This window comes from Sporothrix schenckii (assembly GCF_000961545.1).
Source record: "Sporothrix schenckii 1099-18 chromosome Unknown Cont49, whole genome shotgun sequence".
Lineage (NCBI taxonomy): Eukaryota > Fungi > Ascomycota > Sordariomycetes > Ophiostomatales > Ophiostomataceae > Sporothrix > Sporothrix schenckii.
In genome coordinates, this window is record NW_015971150.1 from 3469211 (window position 1) to 3489133 (window position 19923).

At 58.0% G+C, this 19923-nt stretch overlaps 3 protein-coding genes and 1 non-coding gene across 4 annotated transcripts; 3 read left to right on the forward strand and 1 right to left on the reverse strand.

The window, feature by feature from the left end:
* Window positions 1–2413: 2413 nt before the first annotated feature.
* On the reverse strand, window positions 2414–4231 carry SPSK_05127 (uncharacterized protein; the record flags this gene model as incomplete). The annotated part of the gene is made up of 1 exon (XM_016731877.1): window positions 2414–4231. One exon carries the CDS (start codon window positions 4229–4231, stop codon window positions 2414–2416), a length of 1818 nt encoding a protein of 605 aa, XP_016583637.1.
* A 1426-nt stretch (window positions 4232–5657) lies between these two features.
* Window positions 5658–10390, forward strand: SPSK_04809 (uncharacterized protein; the record flags this gene model as incomplete). Its single annotated transcript, XM_016731572.1, has 3 exons — window positions 5658–5861; window positions 5960–7473; window positions 8158–10390. The coding sequence occupies 3 exons, from the start codon at window positions 5658–5660 to the stop codon at window positions 10388–10390; spliced, it is 3951 nt and encodes a 1316-aa protein (XP_016583638.1).
* Window positions 10391–11950: 1560 nt separating this feature from the next.
* SPSK_04807 (peroxin-6) lies at window positions 11951–16824 on the forward strand (the record flags this gene model as incomplete). Its single annotated transcript, XM_016731570.1, has 3 exons — window positions 11951–12155; window positions 12230–16016; window positions 16110–16824. 3 exons carry the CDS (start codon window positions 11951–11953, stop codon window positions 16822–16824), a joined length of 4707 nt encoding a protein of 1568 aa, XP_016583639.1.
* Window positions 16825–17322: 498 nt separating this feature from the next.
* SPSK_11301 lies at window positions 17323–17412 on the forward strand. The gene has a single exon. It is a non-coding gene; the product is annotated as a tRNA-Asn (tRNA).
* The last annotated feature ends 2511 nt before the right edge of the window (window positions 17413–19923 follow it).

The window sequence follows — 19923 nt, forward strand, 5'->3', positions numbered from 1 at the left end:
AGGCCAGGGCCTTGGGTAGGCCACTCGAGGCGCGAGTCTGCGCTAAATCTCAAGGGAGTGGGCCCCCGACGCTGTCAAACGCTGCTTCACACACAGTCGGGACGACCTGCCACCCCCGCAACGACTCATTTCCTTCGGTTGCCTTTCCTTCTTTCTCAATTTCCTGGATGGTTGACGCTTGCTGCGCCTGTTTCTGGTTTATTGGGCCTGTTGGGGGCCAGAGCTAGTCCTGCATGGATGTGTTTGGCCGGCGTGTGTGTGGGCTTCTCCAGTCGCTCCTTCCTCGCTTGGTAAGATACCTTGGTACTCCTGGCCTGTCTCGCTTGTTTGAAGGGGCTTCTTACCTCGAGTAGTCTATTCTGTACATTCGTAGTAGTCCAGTCGATGCGGCACCCAGGTTCTTGCCAGTTTGTTTTGAAAGTCCTGTCCCGGCCGACGGCATTAAGACCAGGCAGGAAGCTGCGACCTGCGTCCTCCGTCCTCCGTCATACACACATGTCCCTGCAGCCTGCGTTGTGTCAGGCCTCTGACACCGCCGTGATTCGTCCAGAAACACATGCTGGCAACAAGTGCCACGCCTCCTATGCAGCATGCATGGCGTGGCGTTTGCTTGGTTGCCGCTGTTCTGTTGTTCCATAGTCTTCGGTGGTGTTCCGTCTGTCCTTCGTTATGAGGGGAAATTGGCGTCCACTCCTTCGTATTTCGTCCGGCAGCCGTTTTGTCTCTGTCTCCCTGCCCGTTCGGTCCTTCTTTTTGTTCTTCTATCCCCTCTGTAATGTGCCATGTCTCACCCTCCTATGGGGAGTATCTTACGAAATATGGAGAAACCACGGAGAATTACCGCCTTGTCACCCTCGCTCTTTCCTCCTTGAATGCTAGCTCATGAAAGCTCTTTCCTTATCCATGGAGAGCGGACAACCCCATCGGGAAAGAGCAAATCAACACAAAAGAGGCGACAAACGACTTTCGGTTCCTGCCTCCGACCTGTAGGATTGTGTTCTTTGTTTCCTTGCATCTCTCCTTTTCATACTTTGCGTACGATTTGCTTCCTCCTCCGGCCGATCGCTTTTCGTCCACCTCTTGTCATCTTTTGGCGTCTGGCAAGCCTTCTTTTTTTGCTTTACTTTGTTTTCTTTCTTTGTTCCTCGGTTCTCGATTCGAGCCGTCGATGGTTGCAAGACCCACACACCTATTAAATATAATGCTGATCCATGCCGGCAATTTCAGAATCACGTGAGATTCAGATGAAACAAATTGACCGTCATTTCGCGGTTGCGCGTTGCAAGCATACCGTTGCTGCAAACACACGCTGTTAGGCTTGGCCAACCCTCATGGGCCTCGATGATGCGTTACGACAGCGTGGCAACCTGGGTTTTGTCGCGCTCACCGTCTTTCCGTGACATGGGTGGGGACGGATGGGTTTCTATGCGAATGGAACGACGGCGGGTTGCTTTGCAGCTGGCCATTTGCCTCTTGTCTGACTGCGACGGGTCAGCGTGACCAACTTGGCCGTGCCAACATGGAGCCAACGCCAACTGCAGCGGCCGGATGTGCACGGAGGACGCTGCGAATCCCTCGTGCGGACAAAGTACAGCAAACAGGCACTATGTCTACGTCGTGCTTTTCATGGAAGCGATGTTGGTGCCCTGCTTCAGCTTTGCAACTGTGACGGAACATACAACATATCCAAGTCCTTTCAATACCAACGAGGGAAACAACACTAACTGCCAAATGGAGTGAACAGGGAACGCCGCTTGTTTGGTTGCTTTTGGTAGCTCTGGCCCGTCCGCCGGTGCCCGTTGGCGTGTCTCGGTCGACCCGCCACATTTCGCCAATTCGGAGTGCATAATGAATCCAACAGTTGAAGAACAACAAAGAAGCACTTTCTTTCTAGGCCTGCCCTAATTTCCGTTTCGCCCGGTGTGGCAGAGGCAAATTTCATCAGCGTGAATCGAAGGGCAGGTGTTTGACTGGAATCGAAACGACAAAAGAAAAGCCTCCCTTTGTGTGTGCCTCCCAACGCATGCCGCAGCCCTATGGGTGCTAATCGACAAGCGGCTAGATGCCCAATGTGGAAAGGGACACGGGCAAAGGGATGAAGAAAATCCTTTTAATACGAACGACGTCACGATACTAGAAGACAAAAACAAAGAGACGACAGAAGCGCAAAGGATAGGACAATGGACCAATGGAAAACTAACAAATGCAACACTTTGGCCACCGCACGTGGAAAGCACGCTGGGGGCACCAGGGGACTTGCAAGGCCAAGAGAGGTGGTTCCCGTTAGAGGTGGGCATGTGTCATACCAAGTGGTATATTCTTTGAGGTATGGATTGTGTCTATGTACAATGGCATGGTGATACAACGTTGACTGGGATATGTTGTATGCAGCTGTCCTTGGCCGGTTTCAGGGTTAGATCCAGTCCTGGCCGCGGGCCTTGCGAGTCGCCGACGAGCTCTTGTACAGGCCAATTTTAGCCGTACGGCTACCTACACGCACGATGCCCGAAAGGTGTTGTACACCTGCGAGCACGCCATCAACGACTGTCACGTCCGGTCCGACAGCAGCCTCGACAGCTAGCTTCAGCGGTGTCATACCGGCACAGCCAAGTGTCAACACCTCGGCGCCCTTGGCCACGAGACTCTGTGCGGCGGTGAAAATAGATTGATTGACCCTTTTTTGGGCATCGTCGTCGCCGGCGTGCAGGTCGAGCACCCCCAGTTTGCAGCTGGCGACGCCCGCACAAATGCGCGACAGGCCCATGTTGTGAATGGTGTCCTCGTGCGTGACGCACGACCGGTCGCTCGTGGCAATCAGGCCGAAACGGCCACCCAGCGTCCTTGCCACAGCCAGCGACGCCTCCATGATGCCGACGACGGGCTGGCCACTCAATTCTTCGCGCAGCATGCGGATGACGGCATGGTCCGAGTAGCAGGCCACGAGCACGGCGTCATGTGTGGCAGCGATGGGCAGGACAGCACGTGCCGCTGCCGCCGCCGACATGACATTGTCGAAGCTGCTCTCAATGGCCGAGGGCGCAGGTCGCGGCGCCGTGAAACCGGTGAGCTCGACATCCGGCGGCAATGTTGGCGCAGCCAGGGCAACACACTCGGCCGTCATGGACGCGGTGCTGTTGGGGTTGACGAGCAGAATGCGAATTTTCCGCGAGGATGGTGGGGCTGCTGTCGTGCCTACAACACCACCATTGCTCCCCAGTCGCGGCGGCTCAACGACACCTGTCTGCTGCGTGATGCGGCCATAATGTTCTACGCGGCGGTGGCGCTGGAAGTCAAAGGTGCGCGTCTTCCCCGCCTTGCACTCGGCGAGGTTAATGTCTGCGACGACAATCTCGTCCTCTTCCGTCAACGCCTGCGCGAGGATGTCGCCGTCTGGGCCAACAATGCAGCTGCCACCGATCAGCTCATACTTGCCGTCGTCAAGACCCGCACGAGCGGCACACACACTGAAGCACGAGTTAGTGTAGCTGTAGGCCTGCATGACCAAGTGGTGATGGAAGAGCGCTTTGACACGCGAGGCAGCATAGTCGTCGGCGGCGGGTGTCCCGTTGGTGCCGTACAGGTGCGGCGCAAAGCCGGGCGTGTTGTAGCCGCACAGCACGACCTCGACGCCCTGCAGGCCCAGCACACGCCACGACTCGGCCCATCGACGGTCGTTGCAGATCATCATGCCGAAAATAGGGTCGCCCTGTGCCGCCGCCTCGTCGCTATCGACGAGCCCCGGCACACGGAACGCCTGGAAGCCAAGGTCGCCCGGGCGAAAGTAGCGCTTTTCGAGCTGGTTGAGGGCGCTGGGGTCGGCAAAGGGCTCGACGTCGCCCGGCAGGTGGATCTTGCGGTACTTGCTGAGCAGAGCGCCGGACTGGCCGTCGTAGAAGATGCACGCATTAAAGGCCTCGCCGGCGTCCGTCTTCTCGGCGTACCCGACGCAGATATGCACCTTGTGCTCGCGCGCGCGGTCAAACAACGGCTTCGTCATGGGCTGCGTGACAATGTCGCCGTGCTCAAAGAAGCTGTCCAGCTCGACAGGGTCGGCGATGAGGTGGCGCGGGAAGAAGGTGCCAAACGCCGTCTCCGGAAACAGGACGACCTGGGCGCCTTTGGCCACTGCGCCGTCGAGCAGCGCCACCATACGGCCGACAGTCTTGTCGCGGGGATCTGCGTAGTGCGTCGAGCCCATCTGGGCGGCGGCAATGCACAGCGAGCGAGACATGGTGGGAGGCAACGGAACACGGACGGTCAGTTTGTTAGTACGTCTCTGATTTCGAGTATTGTGTGCGGCTGGAAATGGAAGCCAAATGAAGCGATTCAACAGAGGGCAGTAAATATCAGATACGGTCTCGATGCAAACTTTGCTTAAGTTCTCATATTTATCAGGATTTCTCATTTCATATTCATATCGATGTGGTAGCAATCGCGGACGCGGCCACCTCCGGCGGCGAGTGAACCTATCGACCTATCGACGGTGTCGGGCGTCCGTTATCAGGCGTCCCGATTCGACCAGGGCCAGCACCAGCAGCGTCGTAACGGAGTGGGCGCGCGGACTGGATGCCGCCGACTATGCAATAATTATCTATGTGGAATTTATCGACGCCGAACTAGCGGCCAAGAGGGCGATAAGGACCTCTGTATTGTCGGACACTATTTAGAGGAAGGTCCGTCCCGACGTCGATAAATTCAAAGTGGCTTTTCCTTGACTGTTTGGATCGCAGGTATTTTGTTCGGTATTTGAGAAAACGACCGTCGCCTTAGTCTCTTCCAAACGATACTCAAAACTCTACAGCGGCATTTGCCGTGCCGGGTATCCGATGCAGCAGGCCCACAGACTCAAGCGTCCGGTGGCTCATACTTGCTCGGTTGACGCGACGATGTTGCATCCATTGAGCCTTCATTGAATCTTCATTGAGTCTTCATTGAGTCTTCATTGAGTCTTCATTGAGTCTTCATTGAGTCTTCATTGAGTCTTCATTGAGTCTTCATTGAGTCTTTCACGATGTTTTGTCGTTTTCTTTTGATTTCAAATAGTTTCGTGATGGTCTCGAACAAATGCCCTGCATCGCTCCTTCCGTCTTGTTTCCCGAAGCGCATTTGAGGAATCTGTCAGCCAGTTACCCAAAGCGGAAGGCGCAGCACACTTTTGACGACGTAAAACCGCGAAATTTGCACGCCAAGCCGCCCGGGGAAGTGACTCAGCGGTAGGCGGTTCCGGGACTGGAGAAGAACAGAACAACGGCGTTTGACTCCGTCGAGAAGGACTCGATACAGAGATACAGCAGACGGCATACAGCGAACACAAGGAATGACAGACAATTGCAGCCGTCGAAAATAGTTGCCGCGCAAGATCCTTCTCGGGCTCAAATCAATCGCAATTTTGGCCACAGGCTGTGCTAAAGGGCGCCATGCAACATGGGGACGCGGGGAGTGGAAGGGCGTCAGATGTCAGTTCGTGACACGGGACGAGCTGGACAACAAAGACAAAAAAACCATACAAAATGGCATCGTATTCCGTCGCGAATTGAGTTGTGAGAACGTTAAAATGGAAGAGAAGAACACTACCAAATAACGATTTATTTATTCAATTATTTTAATTACTTCATTGTCTGCTAGACACTTGCTCCTTCCTCATCCCCTCTGTTCCCATGGCCGACACCGACGCCATTAAGCTCGCGGTTGCGCCTTCCACCGACGAGCCTACCGTCCTCGAGACCACGCCTGCCGCGCTTGCTGGGCCGGCGGTCGTACCTGCCCCGGCAGACAAGGCCGTCATCGATCCCGTGGAAGTCGCGACCGAAGATGAGGAGCGCACCAGCTGGCGCCTGTACGCCATTCTGGCTTCCCTTTTCGTACGTCCACTCATACCACTTTCCCTGCTCCAATCTTCCCCCTGCATCTCTCTCTTACTATCGCCACACACACAAAACACAAACGCTAACGACCTCAGCTCTCCCTCTTCATTGCGGCCCTTGACCAGACCATTGTTGCCACGTGCATCCCGACCATTGCTGCGTCGCTGCACTCTGCTACCGGCTATGTGTGGATCGGCGGCGCCTACCTGCTAGCCACGGCCGCAGCTGGGCCCATCTGGGCTCGTGGCAGCGACATCTGGGGCCGCAAGCCCGCGCTCCTGGCCGCCATTGTGCTGTTTGCTGTCGCTAGCACGATTGCTGCGCTGAGCCGCAACATGCCCACCATGATCGCCGGCCGTGCTCTGCAGGGCGTGGCGGGCGGCGGCGTGTTCCCGCTTGTCACCATCACCATCTCAGACCTGTTTAGCGTCCGCCGTCGCTCGCTCTACCTGGGCGCCCTGGCCATCGTGTGGGCCGTCGCCGGCTCGGCGGGCCCGCTGCTCGGCGGTGCACTGACGCAGCTGGCCAGCTGGCGCTGGTGCTTCTGGATCAACCTGCCCATCTGCGGCGTGTCCTTTGTCCTCGTGGTCCTCTTCCTCGACGTGCACAACCCGCGCACGCCCCTCAAGGACGGCCTGCGGGCCGTCGACTGGCTCGGCACCGTTGCCATCCTGGCCGTCACCCTGCTGGTGCTGCTCGGCCTCGACTTTGGCGGCGCCACCTTCCCCTGGAACAGCCCCAAGGTCATTGCCCTGATCGCCGTGGGCGTCTCCATGATTGGCGTCTTTGTCTACACCGAGGCCCGCCTGGCCACGTTCCCCATCATGCCGCTCGGCATGTTCACCCACTGGCACAACATTGCCATCTGCATCATGTCCTTTGGCCACAACATGGTCGCTATTGGCTGCGAGTTTTACCTGCCCCTCTATTTCCAGAGCGCCAAGCAGGCCTCGCCCCTGCGCAGCGGCCTCATGCTCATCCCCATGACCGCCGCCGAGGCTGCCGTCGACATCCTGTCCGGCGTCCTCATCCACTACACCGGCCGCTACCGCGAGATGATGTGGGTCGGCACCTCTCTCATGGCCCTCGGCACCGGCCTCTTCCTCATCTTCACGCCCGACACCCCCATTGGCACCATCATTGGCATCGAAATCATTGGCGGCGTCGGCACCGCCCTGCTCTTCCAGTCGCCCATGCTCGCCGTCCAGAACACCGTGCGCCAGTCCGAGACCGCCACCGCCACCGCCACCATGGGCTTCATCCGCAACGTCGCCACGGCCCTGTCCGTCGTCTTGGGCGGCGTCGTGCTGCAAAACGGCATGAACACCGAGCAGCACACGCTCGGGGCCGCCGGTCTCAACGGCACCACGCTCGCTGCCTTTGCCGGCAACCAGGCCGCCGCCAACGTCGACCTCGTCGCCGACATTGCAGACGCCGGCCAGCGCCGCGCCGTCCAAGACGCCTTCTCGGCCAGCATCAAGAACATCTTCCTGATGTACACGGTCATTGCCGGCGTCTCGGTCCTCGCTAGCCTGTTTGTGAGGCAGCGCAAGCTGCAGACAGAGCACTCGGAGACCAAGACCGGCATCGACAATTTGAAGAAGCGCGAGTGAAGAGGCAGCCGCAACGTGACATCGTCACGTTGCTAAGAGCCCTCTTGCCCTCTTTGTCAGGCTATGTGGCTGTGACCATCACAGCCAGTCTATTTTATATTCTCCTTCTCGGAGAATTTTGGATCGTATGGCGTGCTTTCGCTTAACAACGTGGCAAAAGTATACGGTACACGACATACATATAAACACATTGCTCTCAACAAGCATTGTACGTTGGCAGATGAGTAAAACATTATCCCAGACTCTATTGAGGCCCTAGCTAACAAACTTCAGACGAGGTTCGTGCCAAAGCAGACGTGCGAGGAGGCAGCTGCCGAAGCAACTTTTGTTACATGGCGGAGCCAAGGCTTGGGGCAAGCGTAGAACACAGAAACACAGAAGCACAAACGAGCGCTTCAACCTGCTCTCGATCTTTTACACTCAGATTGGACACTCTATTTCATATTACCCGTACATTCTTTTCTTTTCCCTATTTAAAAGTCTTTTGATCACCTGGTCATCTTTTCTTGGATCTTTTATATACATTCTATATACTTTTCTACCATATACCTTATGCTAGCAGGCTGTCGCTCTCGTGTTCTCGTGGGCTGCGTTGTCTTTCTATTCGTGACTCTCGTTATTATCCATTTTTTCCCGACACATCTATAGTTGCTTTTTGCTCTTCTTGACTCATGTGCCAGCTGTGGCCGTGCCGCTATTTCCAACGGCCGCACCGTCCATGGTGTCTTCATCATTCATACCCCCTCCGTCACTCTTCAGTCGCCACTGCCGAGCAGGGTCATCCCACGCCTCCACCGTCTCACAGCCTCGAGGCACCCGGCACGAATTGCGCACGTTGCACGTCTTCCAAAGAACGTCACGCACCTCGCCGAACACCTCGTCCACCGCGTCAATGGCCCAGATGACGTCCAGGTGCTCGTACTCTGGTATCACCTTGGCGTGCACGACGCGCACATGCGGCTCACGGAGGCTGCGTTGTGTCCCACTGCTCGTGCTGCGGCTACCCTGACCACGTTCGAGGGCTGCAAAGACGGGCCGTGGCAGGAAGCGCCTCAGCAGCCGGCGGCCGTCCACGAGATCGTCGCGGCCACACACCCACAGCGCAAATGGTGGGACCCGCTCGTCGTACCAGGCCGAAGAGCCAGGAACGCGGTTTCCCAAGGCATCGTCTTCGTTTTCGTCTTCGGCCGGGCTCGTCTCGTCGGACTCGTCGGCCTCATCAGCCTCATTTGCCTCGGCCGCAGCGTCAGCCTCCGCCTCTTCACGCCGCCACTCTTCCTTGGTCGCCAGGATGCACTTGTGCCGCGCAAACCCCTCGCGGCCCAGCCACCACCGCATCGACTCGGCGCTGACATACACTGGCGAAAACTGGAACATGCGGTCGCGCAGGCCGCGGTCCCACCGCGCGTCGGTCCATTCAAACAGGAAAGAAAATACCCGGTACCCCAGCCAGCCGTACAGCCTGCCGGGCAGCAGCGGGTGTACTTGCATCATGAGCGGGATAAACGAGTGGATGCCAAACATGATGCGGAACATGGCGGGCGAGATGACGCGCATGAACTTGAAATACATCTTGCCAATCAGGCGACCCGCATACACCGCCGGCGCCAGCGCACAAAAGACGGTCAAGGCCTCGCCCAGATCCGGCCGCTGCTCCTTGGCCAGGGCCACGAGCGCCTCGGTGGTGCCCTGCGAGTGGCACACCAGGCCCAGGTGCGCAAAGCGCGTCTCGCGCAGCACACGCGACGCCAGCGCGGGCAGGTCAAAGACGCCCATCTGGCGAATGTTCCAGCACCACATGCGCGGATCAGAGGGGTGCAGCACGGTGTGGCGCGGCTGGAAGCCGCAGCGGTTGTTGCCGAGCCACACGTCGTACCCGGCTTTGCAGAGGTAGAAGGCGAGCGAGTCGTCGTCGCCGACACAATAGGCGCCGGCGCTCTGCAGCAGGCCGTGCACGAGCAGAACGGGGAACTTGGGCCTCTTGTTGTTGGTCCGTGGCTCGTTCAGCATCGCCTGCTCGGTCGCGGCACGCTCTTCCTTTGTCGTCTCGTCGAACAGCAGCCCCGGCCCCCGGTGCTTGCGGGCCTCCGCTGGCCGTGGCGTGTCCTCGTTCGGGTCGACAATGTGCCACAGGTCGATGAGGAAGCCGTCTTCGGTCTGCACCTCGAACGCCTCGACATCGAGCCCCACGCGGCGCGCATAGTGAGCCACGTCCGGCACAAGAGGGTCGGGCCCGCCGGCCGTGGGCGTGTATGTGGCGTCGCCGACACCAGCACCTGCCGGGTCTTCGTCTTCGCTGCTGTCGCGTCGCTGCCGCTGCCGCCGCTGCTGCCGCCGCCAATTGCGGTCCAAGTCATGGCGCAGCTTCGCGCGGCGCTTCTCCTCGGCATACAGCGGTCGGTTGGCGTCCGGGTCGCGCAGCGTCAGGCGGCAGGCCATGCGTCGAAAGGCGCCCGGGATGCTCGTGAAGAGCGAGCCGAGGACAATGACGCCCAGGAACGACAGGCTGAGAAAAAACGACGTCACACGGAAGGTGGTGCTCTGCAGGTTGCGCAAAATAGACGGCGGGCCGTACAGCGGCAGCGGGGGGAAGAGCGGGTTGGTGTGGGATGGCGGCATGGCGCGCTGCAGTGTGCCTTCGGCCGACCGTTGCATGGGAGATGCGAAGCGCTGCTTGGCCCTCTTTGCCTTTTTCTGCCGCTCTTTCTGGCCAATGTCAAGCAGCTTCTCGGACGACGAAGCAGGGCCCGGCTGATCCGGCGCCCCATTGGGGGGTTGATTGGAGGAAGTTGCTTTTTCTGGTCTCGCGGCTTTGTTCGCAGAAGCCTTTTCATCCAGGATCTGTGCCTTGCCCTGCAGCTCGTCTTTGAGGATGTTGAGCTTGTGGGCCTCGGACAGGGGCACGGGAGGTAGTCGGTTGCCATCGGCTGTGACGATGACGGGATCTTGCGGCGTGACGAAGCGGGCTTCGACGGCCATCTCGCGTGACTGGCCTGGGGGCTCATTGTCGGATTTCTGCAGTGACAATTTCTCGGACTGCTTCACGAACTCGACGGCTGTCTGTGCGAGTGTCTCATCTAGCAGCAGCGGGCTGTGGGCGTCGTCGTTGCTGTCGCCCTTTTGCTGTTGCTGGGCCGGTGGACCGCCGTCTGGTCGTGGCTTTTCGGACACCATGGCGAGAACGGGTCCGGACCCGAGGGATTTGGACCGGTATGGGAATCGAAATGCAACGATCTGATGTGGTATGCAGTATGGCGAAGACGATGTTGCATCAGGTCGACATCGAAACGGTGTGATGATAGTGAGGGACGTCAACAATGAGAGATGTACGATGGATCGACACACAATGAGCGGAATCTGGTGATATATGAGGATCTGATTGTCCAAAAATCGAACAGAAAAGAGACGTAAACAAAAATGTGCATAAAAAAGGGCGCCAATGAAAGTAAAGAAAAAATGACGAAAAAGATATAAAAAACCAGACGTCAGACTGGATTCAATGGGATTCCACAACGGCCGCTCCGCCACGCACCAACCAAAGCTGTCCCAGTCTTTGACAGCAAGGCTTGTCAATGACAACCAGGACAAACCTCCCAATACGGCAAAAACAAGGCACGCTGGCAGTTGGTTCGTAGAAACCCTAAATTAGATGAGACGAGAGGTTTGCAAAATGCTTTAAACTTGTTTGGCGTGGAAGACTTCAACCAACGACAGTCGCTCTTGCCACGGCCAGGCGTGTCAGGGGGGGAAGGGGCGGCTGGTGTTGCGTCATAGCGATCAATACAACATACTCTGCACCGCAATTTACAGGGCCTCGACCGCCTGAAAGCGACTACTGTGGACCGTGTGGAGCGCTGATATGGAGTACTTTATAGCGGTCTTTTCACTGGCTCACATGTGATCCGCCCCAGCCTCCGTTGCGTTTAGTGGACTGCCACACTGTTAGCGAGCAATCTGTGCGGTGACTTTCCCCAAAATTGTCACGTGACTATACCGCATCAGTGTTACCCCAGAGGGCAGGCGCGACCAACCGAGGCCAAATGAAAGAGCCGCTAATAAGCTCCGCAATGGAAAGAAGCTCTGGGGCAGGGGCAGCGTGCACAAGGGGAAACAACGACCGAGGAGAGGTTCTGCAGGCGCTAGTTCGGTCTTGCTTCCCCAGCACCATTCGCGACCCATTGGACTTTCCCTCTCGAATCATAATTGCCCATCTCACATCACATCGCATCACGACGTGGCCGGCACTCTGTAACGTCTCTTCTTCGCGTCAGCTTGCGAGCCCGCGAGCCATTGACCCCTCATCCCGACGACACGTCTGAACAGCGATGCACGCGTTACACAGCCGGGCAGACACAGCATAAACCGAGCCCGTCTCGAACTGAACGACGCACACGACAAGAAACGAAGGAATAAGAATAAACAAATAAACAAACCATCTTGCCTTACAATCCTCCCCTCTTCCCACACCTCGCTATGGCTGCGGTGGCATCTCCGCCGCAAGTCGTGGCCTCACGGCCCCGCAGACGCCGTCTTCGACGTCGGCGGCTCGACAAGCCTGCTGTCAACGCACGCCTCGTCCTCGATGACCACGTCCGGGGCGATGTCGGCATCCTGTCCGAGGACCTGTTTGCCGACCTCTTCCCGCACCTGTACCAGCAGGAGCAGCAGCAGAAAGACGGTAGGCTTCAACATGCTCTGTCATTTTACCTTGTGTCGCTCCCTTGGCCCATGCTGACCGTCTTCGCGTCCCAGGTGCCAATGGCTTTGGTGCAGCCCTCGCCCGCGCAACGCCCACTTCGACAGCCGCCGCTTCCTCCATCGCCGAGCCCGACGTCTACCACGTAGCAATGGCCCCCTGGGCCCCGAGCGCGTCTGCCGAGTCCACGGACTGGACCATTGTGCCCGTCTCCAAGTCCTCGGCCCTCGCACCCTCCACCGTGCAGTTTTCGCCCTCGTCTCTGGCCCTTCAGAAATTCGCCGCCATTTTGCAGCAGGTTGCACCCTCCAAATTCTCCGGCCACAGCCGCCGCGGCATTGAGGTGATGCTGCTCGATGTCACGACCGTGTCCCTCGATACCGTCTTTGTGAGCCTCGAGGGGGACCTCGGCAAGCGGCTCGAAGCCGGTGAAGGCACCTTCTTCCGTGACCACCCGACTGCGTCTGCTCTGCAAGCCGCGAAGAGCAAGACCAAGGGCGCAAACGGCACGCAGGTGTCGGGCGAAGACCGTCTGACTGCCGCCCTCCGCGTTGCTTTGGGCACTCTGCAGGTGGTCCACTCCGGCGACCTCTTTCCGCTGCCGCTGCCGCCCCACCCCATCACCCACGTGCCGCCAAACCCGGGCAAGGTCACCTTCTGCGAGCCTGTCGCCCAGGGCGTGCTTACGCCGAGCACACGTATCATTGTGTCGCGCGGCCGCCTGCACTCCAAGAGCGGCCGCCACCGCGGTGCCGACTTGGCCCCCATTCCTGCGCGCCGCAAGCTGAATGGCGTGTCTGAGGACGAGGGCGACGACACGGCCAACGACCAGTTCTTCTCGGCCGCCGAAGAGCGCACGCGCACGGAGACCGAGACCGACGCACCTACCGAAGATTCCGAGACTGGCGAGTCCGAGGCCGACCTGTCGCCCGCCGGCCACGACGACGACCTCGAGGAGGACGACAGCGGCGAGATCTCCGACGACTCCATGGACGAAATGATCTCCCTCCAGGCCCCGACGCTGCCAGCCACGCTCGCCAGCGGCGTCTCGACCTTGCAGCCCGGCTCACCCATGACGATTGGCCGTGGCCGGAGGACGAACGGCGTCGCCACGCCTGGCTCGGTCTTCTCTAGCTTTACCGCTACAACTGCCCGTCCCGACCGGCCCCGCGGCCGCCTGTTCAAGGCCCAAGGCCTGACCGCCCCCATCCCGCCCGAGATTCTCCACCCGAAGCCCGGTGCCGACGACGACGATGAGGCCCGCGTCTACGTGGACGTGAACAACCTGACGCGCATTGGCTGCTTCTCGGGCGACTGGGTGCGTCTCGAGGAGGCCGAGGAGCCGCCCGTTAACGGCTTTGGCCGCTTTGCTCTGGGCAGCTTTGGTGAACCCGTGGGCGACGAACCGGACTGGCGGCCTGTCCGCGTCTTTGGCCTGCCCGAGGGCTATTCGCAGCGGCCGGTGACCCGCATCCCCAGCGCCAAGCACGAGGCTGGTGGCCGCCGCCTGTCCTTTTTCGAGTCGCAGATCCAGCGCCCCTCTAGCCCCATCGCCTACTTGTCGCCCATCCTGCTCGCGAACATGCAAAGCACGTCGTATCTGCGACTGTCCCCGCTGCGAAGCGCCCAGCACCCACCTTCGTCATCCCTAGGTCGCCACGGCGCCCATGCTGGCCGGTCCTCCACGAAGATGGGTGCCGCCGCCCAGCCGCCCTTTGCGCAAAAGGTCATCATCCAGCAGGTGCGCACGCCTGTGCCGATTGAAAAGTCGGTGCAGACGGCCGTCGTGGCCGGCCTCAAGTGGCACTTTGAGAAAAAGCTGCGTGTTGTCAAGACTGGCGACTACATTGCCATCCCCATCGACGCACAGCTCGGCCGCACCATGAACGACATGCTCCTGACCAGCGAGAACGCCGCCGTCACGGACATCCTATCCTTGACCGGCGGCATCAAAGAGTCGTCGGCCGCCGCTGCGAACGGCAGCAATGGCACGTCTGCGGCGACCGCAGCAGCAGCTGCAGCAGGGTCGCCGTCGTCGTCAGGCACCCCCGCCTCGGGTGCCGGTGCCGGCGCGAGTGGCAAGCCCACCCTCAAGGCCGACGAGGTGGCGTGGTTCAAAGTGACCCATGTCCAGCCTCAGCCGCAGCCTCAGCAGCAGCGTCACTACGTCGGCGACGAGGGTGAGGAGGAGGAGAGTGTCTGGGGCACCACGGTGGCTTGCGTGGACATCTCGACGGCGCACCTGGAACAGTCGGGCACCACGACATCGCGCATCCCTGGCACCAAGGACAGCAACTGGCCGTACTACCTCGGCCTCCGCGAGCCGCCCCGCCGTTATGGCGACCGCGCCGCCCCCGCCGCCGTCGAGCCCGACCGCAAGCAGGTCTCACCTCTGCGGCGACAGCTGCGCGATCTCGTGGCGGCTGCCACGAGCAAGCGTGCCCTCCACCTCAACATGCCCCCCGTCGCCATTCTGCTCGTGTCCACGCAGCGCCACATTGGCAAGGCCACTGTGGCCGTCGATGCCTGTTCCGACATGGGCCTGCACACGTTCACAGTGGACGCCTACGACGTTGTCAACGAGGCCAGCGCCGGTGGCGGCGATGCCAAGACGGAGGGTGTGCTCAAAGGCCGTGCCGGCCTGGCCATGAGCTGTGGGCCCGATTGCTGCGCGCTGCTCATCCGCCACATGGAAGCCCTGACAGCCGACCGCATGGTCTCGTCCATGAAGGAGATCCTCGAGGACGCACGTGTGCTAATTGCGACGACCACGGAGGCCGACAAGATTCCAGACGGTGTGCGCAGTCTCTTCACGCACGAAATGGAGATGCACGCGCCCGACGAGACGGAGCGTCAGAGCATCCTGCGCAACATTGTCAACGACCGCGCCCTCGTGCTCGACCCGGAGGTCGACCTCGGCAGCGTAGCGCTGAAGACGGCCGCCCTCGTGGCGGGCGATCTTGTCGACGTGGTGGAGCGCGCACTTGTGTGCCGCCAGTCGCGTTTAGAGAAGCTCGTCGTGGCCCAGTCGACGCCTGTCGCACCCGCGTCGCCCTCGGACGCTTCCGATGTGGGCCTCGATCCGGAACAGCAGCTGAACACCAAGGTCCTCACGCTACGCGACGTGCAGGTGGCTGGTGGTGCGGCGGTGCGCGGCCTGACCAAGGCCGACTTTGACGCCGCCGTCGACGCTGCGCGCAAGAACTTTGCCGACGCGATTGGCGCGCCCAAGATTCCCAACGTCACCTGGAACGACGTCGGCGGTCTCGACAACGTCAAGGATGTCGTCATGGAGACGATCCAGCTGCCGCTCGAGCGGCCCGAGCTGTTTGCCAAGGGCATGAAGAAGCGGTCCGGCATTCTGTTCTACGGCCCGCCCGGTACGGGCAAGACGCTGCTGGCCAAGGCCATCGCCACCGAATACAGCCTCAACTTCTTCAGCGTCAAAGGCCCCGAGCTGCTCAACATGTACATTGGCGAGTCCGAGGCCAATGTGCGGCGCGTGTTCCAGCGCGCCCGCGACGCACGGCCCTGTGTCGTCTTCTTTGACGAGCTGGATTCCGTGGCGCCTAAGCGCGGCAACCAGGGCGACAGTGGTGGCGTCATGGACCGCATCGTGTCGCAGCTGCTGGCCGAGCTCGACGGCATGTCGGGCGGCGGCGACGACGAGGACGAAGGCTCCGGTGCCGGCTCGGGCGGTGTGTTTGTCATTGGCGCCACCAACCGGCCTGATCTGCTCGACCAGGCGCTGCTACGTCCCGGCCGCTTCGATACGATGCTGTACTTGGGCGTGTCGGACACGCACGACAAGCAGTTGCGGATCCTGGAAGCCCTGACGAGAAAGTACGTTTTTTTTTTTTTGTTATTTTTCCATCGCCGGCCCTGGTAGGACACGCTACATTTTTCCGATTCAGATACTAATGCTCGTCCCTCTAGGTTTACCCTACACCCTTCGGTGTCGCTGCGCGCGATTGCCCAGCAGCTGCCGTTCACGTACACAGGTGCCGACTTTTACGCGCTGTGCAGCGACGCCATGCTCAAGGCCGTGACGCGCCAGGCCTCGGCGGTCGACGACAAAATCGCCGCCATGACGGCCAGCGGCAAGAAGCCCATGTCGACGGCGTACTACTTTGACCACTACGCGACACCCGAGGACGTGGCCGTGCTCGTGACGGAGCAGGACTTTTTGGAGGCGAACCGCGAGCTCGTCCCGAGTATCAGCGCGGGCGAGCTGGCGCACTACGAGCGGGTGCGGGCCACATTTGAGGGCAAGAAGAAGGAAGATAAGGAAAAGGATCAGCAGCAGCAGCAGTCCTCGACCTCGTCCTCATCCTCGTCTTCAAAGACACCCACCGGGTTTCCTCTCCCTACCGCCGTCTCTGCCCCCGCCTCGCATTCCGCACGGCTCGCCCGCAGGGGCAAGGGCAAAGGCAAGACGACGTCGCTTCGGTTCAGCGATGTCGAAGAGGAGGATGAGGAGAACGAAGGCGGAATCGACGGCATCGGCGGCAGCGACAACGATGACGACGACGACGAGACTGGCAGTGTTATCCTCAATGGCCGAGCCAGCAAGGGCAAGGGCAAGGCCTCTGTGGGCGCAGGCTCCTTCCAAGACCAGCGCGCCAGCGACGACGAAGACCTCTACAGTTAGGACTGTACAGGTGGGTGCGGTGTGAGGAGTGCAGTGCGTGCGGTGGTAGCATGGGTGGATGCGTTGTGTTTTATCTTGTATATTGTCACGTTTTGTTTGTACCATCCCCAGCATATATTGTCTTGTAAAAGTATACAGAATACACCGTCCGACTGGACCAGCACCTTGTACGAGGATGAATGAGAGGACGGTCTTTTGGCATGCATAAAATCAACCACCTACGAAATGCAATAAAATAAAAGATGACACTTGCATTCTCGTTAGGAAGAAGAACCGAGCCGCATCTTCAGAATGCGCCAATCCTCCACCGTAAAATGCTCGAGAGTGCTCTCCAAATGGTTGCAAATGTCTATTGTTGTGAGGAATTATTTGTTTGGGCCGTGTTTTATGTCGTATTTGTGTCACTTTTGTTGGCCAGCCTGCCCTCTGCCGCCCTCCGCATGCAGCCCCCCTTAAGAACCCTAATTAGGAACCGGACCGCCACAAGCACCAGCGCACTCCCTCGTGGCGCAATTGGCTAGCGCGTTAGACTGTTATCCCTAATGATAGTCTATCTAAAGGTTGGTGGTTCGAGCCCACCCGAGGGAGGTTTAATAGTGTAATTTGCATTGTTTGAGCAAATTTTTTGTACACTTTTGCACGCTTTATTTTTGAGTGTCGACTGTGAGTCAACTATGTCAGTAATGAGTCTATTTCTTGCTTGTGTATTTGTGTATTTTTCCCCCTTTCCCATTAAAGATATCATATTAGAGACTGTATTCTTTCTTCCTTCTTTCAAAAGGTAGGAGTAAATCGCATCTGCGAGTGTGTTGTGTTATTTTTTTTTTCTTTCTTTTTTTTTGAGTTATAGTTAAGTTACACTTCCAAACATTTCCCTTCTTTTTTTAAAAAAGAACTGTCTTTTTTTCCTTAGAAATATATATATTTGCATAGACAAACTTAACTCCATCACAAGTCCAAGGATCAAACGAGCATATACGATATAATGAAGTTAGCCACCACAAGTGGTATGCTCTCTGTTCACCACAACATTTATCAACGTTCAATTTCAAGTAGCTCTATATCTTGAACACCGTCAGGGGTCGTTCTTGCTAATACGAACCCGGGAAGCTAGATCCCTCCCTCTTAACAGAACAAATCAATCTGACACCTCTCCTAATATGACGTCCGAAGACATGAGCATAGACACCCGACATGCAGTGTTTCGTCGTCCTTCGACGGTCGAATCTGCTCTGCAGACACTCGTCGGTACTTAACCAGACAGCATATTATCCCGAGAAGGGCAGAAATGGGAGGGCCTTGAGCAGTAAAACTCATCCGACTTCTTTTCAGAGACCGCCCACCATTTGTTATACTCTTCTTTGCAGGCAGCAACTCACATCGGTATTGCCCACGTCTGTAACACTGCCGGGTCTTGGTCACCAGGCGTGTTCATGTCAAATCACGAGAAGAAAGAACTTTCTGTGTTTTATCTCGTATTTTAGTTGGTGGAGTCTTGGCCCGTTGCACCTTTGGTCGTATTGCTCCTTTCTCCAACTCGCATTCTCCAACATTTCTGCTCTGACCCGAAAGCACATGAGTTCGCGAATTTTGCCACGGCAGATGAAAGCAGGTCCGTTTAAAATGACGCGTTATGATTGGCCTGTCGCAAACACTGAATAGATTTTGCGCTACTTGGAAGCGCAATCGCGCCACCTCAAAACTTTTTTTTGGCCATGTACACAATACATTTGGGCTAGTTTTTCGCCTTTGGTCCCTCTTTTATCAAATCCTTCTGATTCTTACGTCTCCGTTTTGGAGGGGCAGGTCTAGACAAATAAGTGCCTGGTGCTGCCAACAGGGGAGCCAATCTTATGCCGCGGCCGGTCTCCGAAACGGTTCACAGCCGTGCATGTGTTGGCTGGACCCTTGTTGTTTTTCGGATCGTTTCCACGTTTCTTAGGTGTTTCTTTCGACTTCCGTCAAGTGCCCATGTCCCCTAAAACGTGTCTGCGCCAAGTGGCGGTACCCTGCCTCCCTGCTTCTTTCCGTCTAGCCGGCCTTCGGGAGGACGGCTATGGGCCGTGATTTGGATTTTGGGGGGGCCCAGAAGGAAAGAGCCCGTACTGCAATTGCGACCGGTATGCCATTGGGGGCCGAGTAAAAGTGAATTCTGAGGAAGGAGGGACAGTGGCGCATGGTCGCACAAAAATTCGAGAGGAAGGAGCTGGCTTTCAATGTATTGTCACAAACTGCGAGTTTCACGGCAAGAGCCAAGAGTGGGTGGTCCGATCACAAGCCGATGCATGGGGGGCAAAACGTCGCCTTTTGTTTGATGAGGACAGACCATCTCCGTCACTGCCTACCGGCAGAGCGGTACGTGTTTGTCTCGTCAGCATGATTGGAGTTACCTCTCTTTTGCCGCCATGATGCAATGTGGATCAGGCCAGCACGATTCTGCTCCGTTCCTATGCCGGCGTCTTGGCCCGCCTCTGGAACCCTTCTGGTGACTCCTTTTTGAACCCGGTCTGCCAGTATTAGTCTTTAACCCACTTGGGCCTGCAATACCCACCACGCTCACTGTCACTGGCGCTCACAGTCCCGTCGTTTCTACTGTGTATCTTGTCTGCCACGCCCGTGCCTTCCCTTGTTGCCTCGGGGAATCTTGCCACTTCCAGATAACCCGTGTCAGAAGGCAGGAGCACGCCCGGTAAGCTGGAAACTGTTAGCTTCCTATTGGCCCGCACGGCACCCGGGATTTGACTCTGGCCCAACAGGCCATTTTGAGCTTCCTTGCTCCCGTACTTCCTGTATCTCTTGCCCGAGTAACTGCCCTATCTGTGGACAATCCTCATCGGCTCGTTGCGTGCTGGCGTTCCTTCCATAGTCTTCCACGCCTTGCTACCTACTACTGGTCGTTCGCTCCTTCCTCACTTACACTCCCGTCTCTCCTTCCGTTGTTGACTTCCTCTCCCTTCTAAACGTACTCTCTTTCTGTCTTTCTTCGTTTTTTGATCCTTTGCTCTTCCTCCTCGTTTCTTCTTTTTGACTCATCCACAGCTTGGTCACGGTATGTAATCATCGTTCTGTTGCGTTTAGGACCAGTCCCGCTGGCCATCT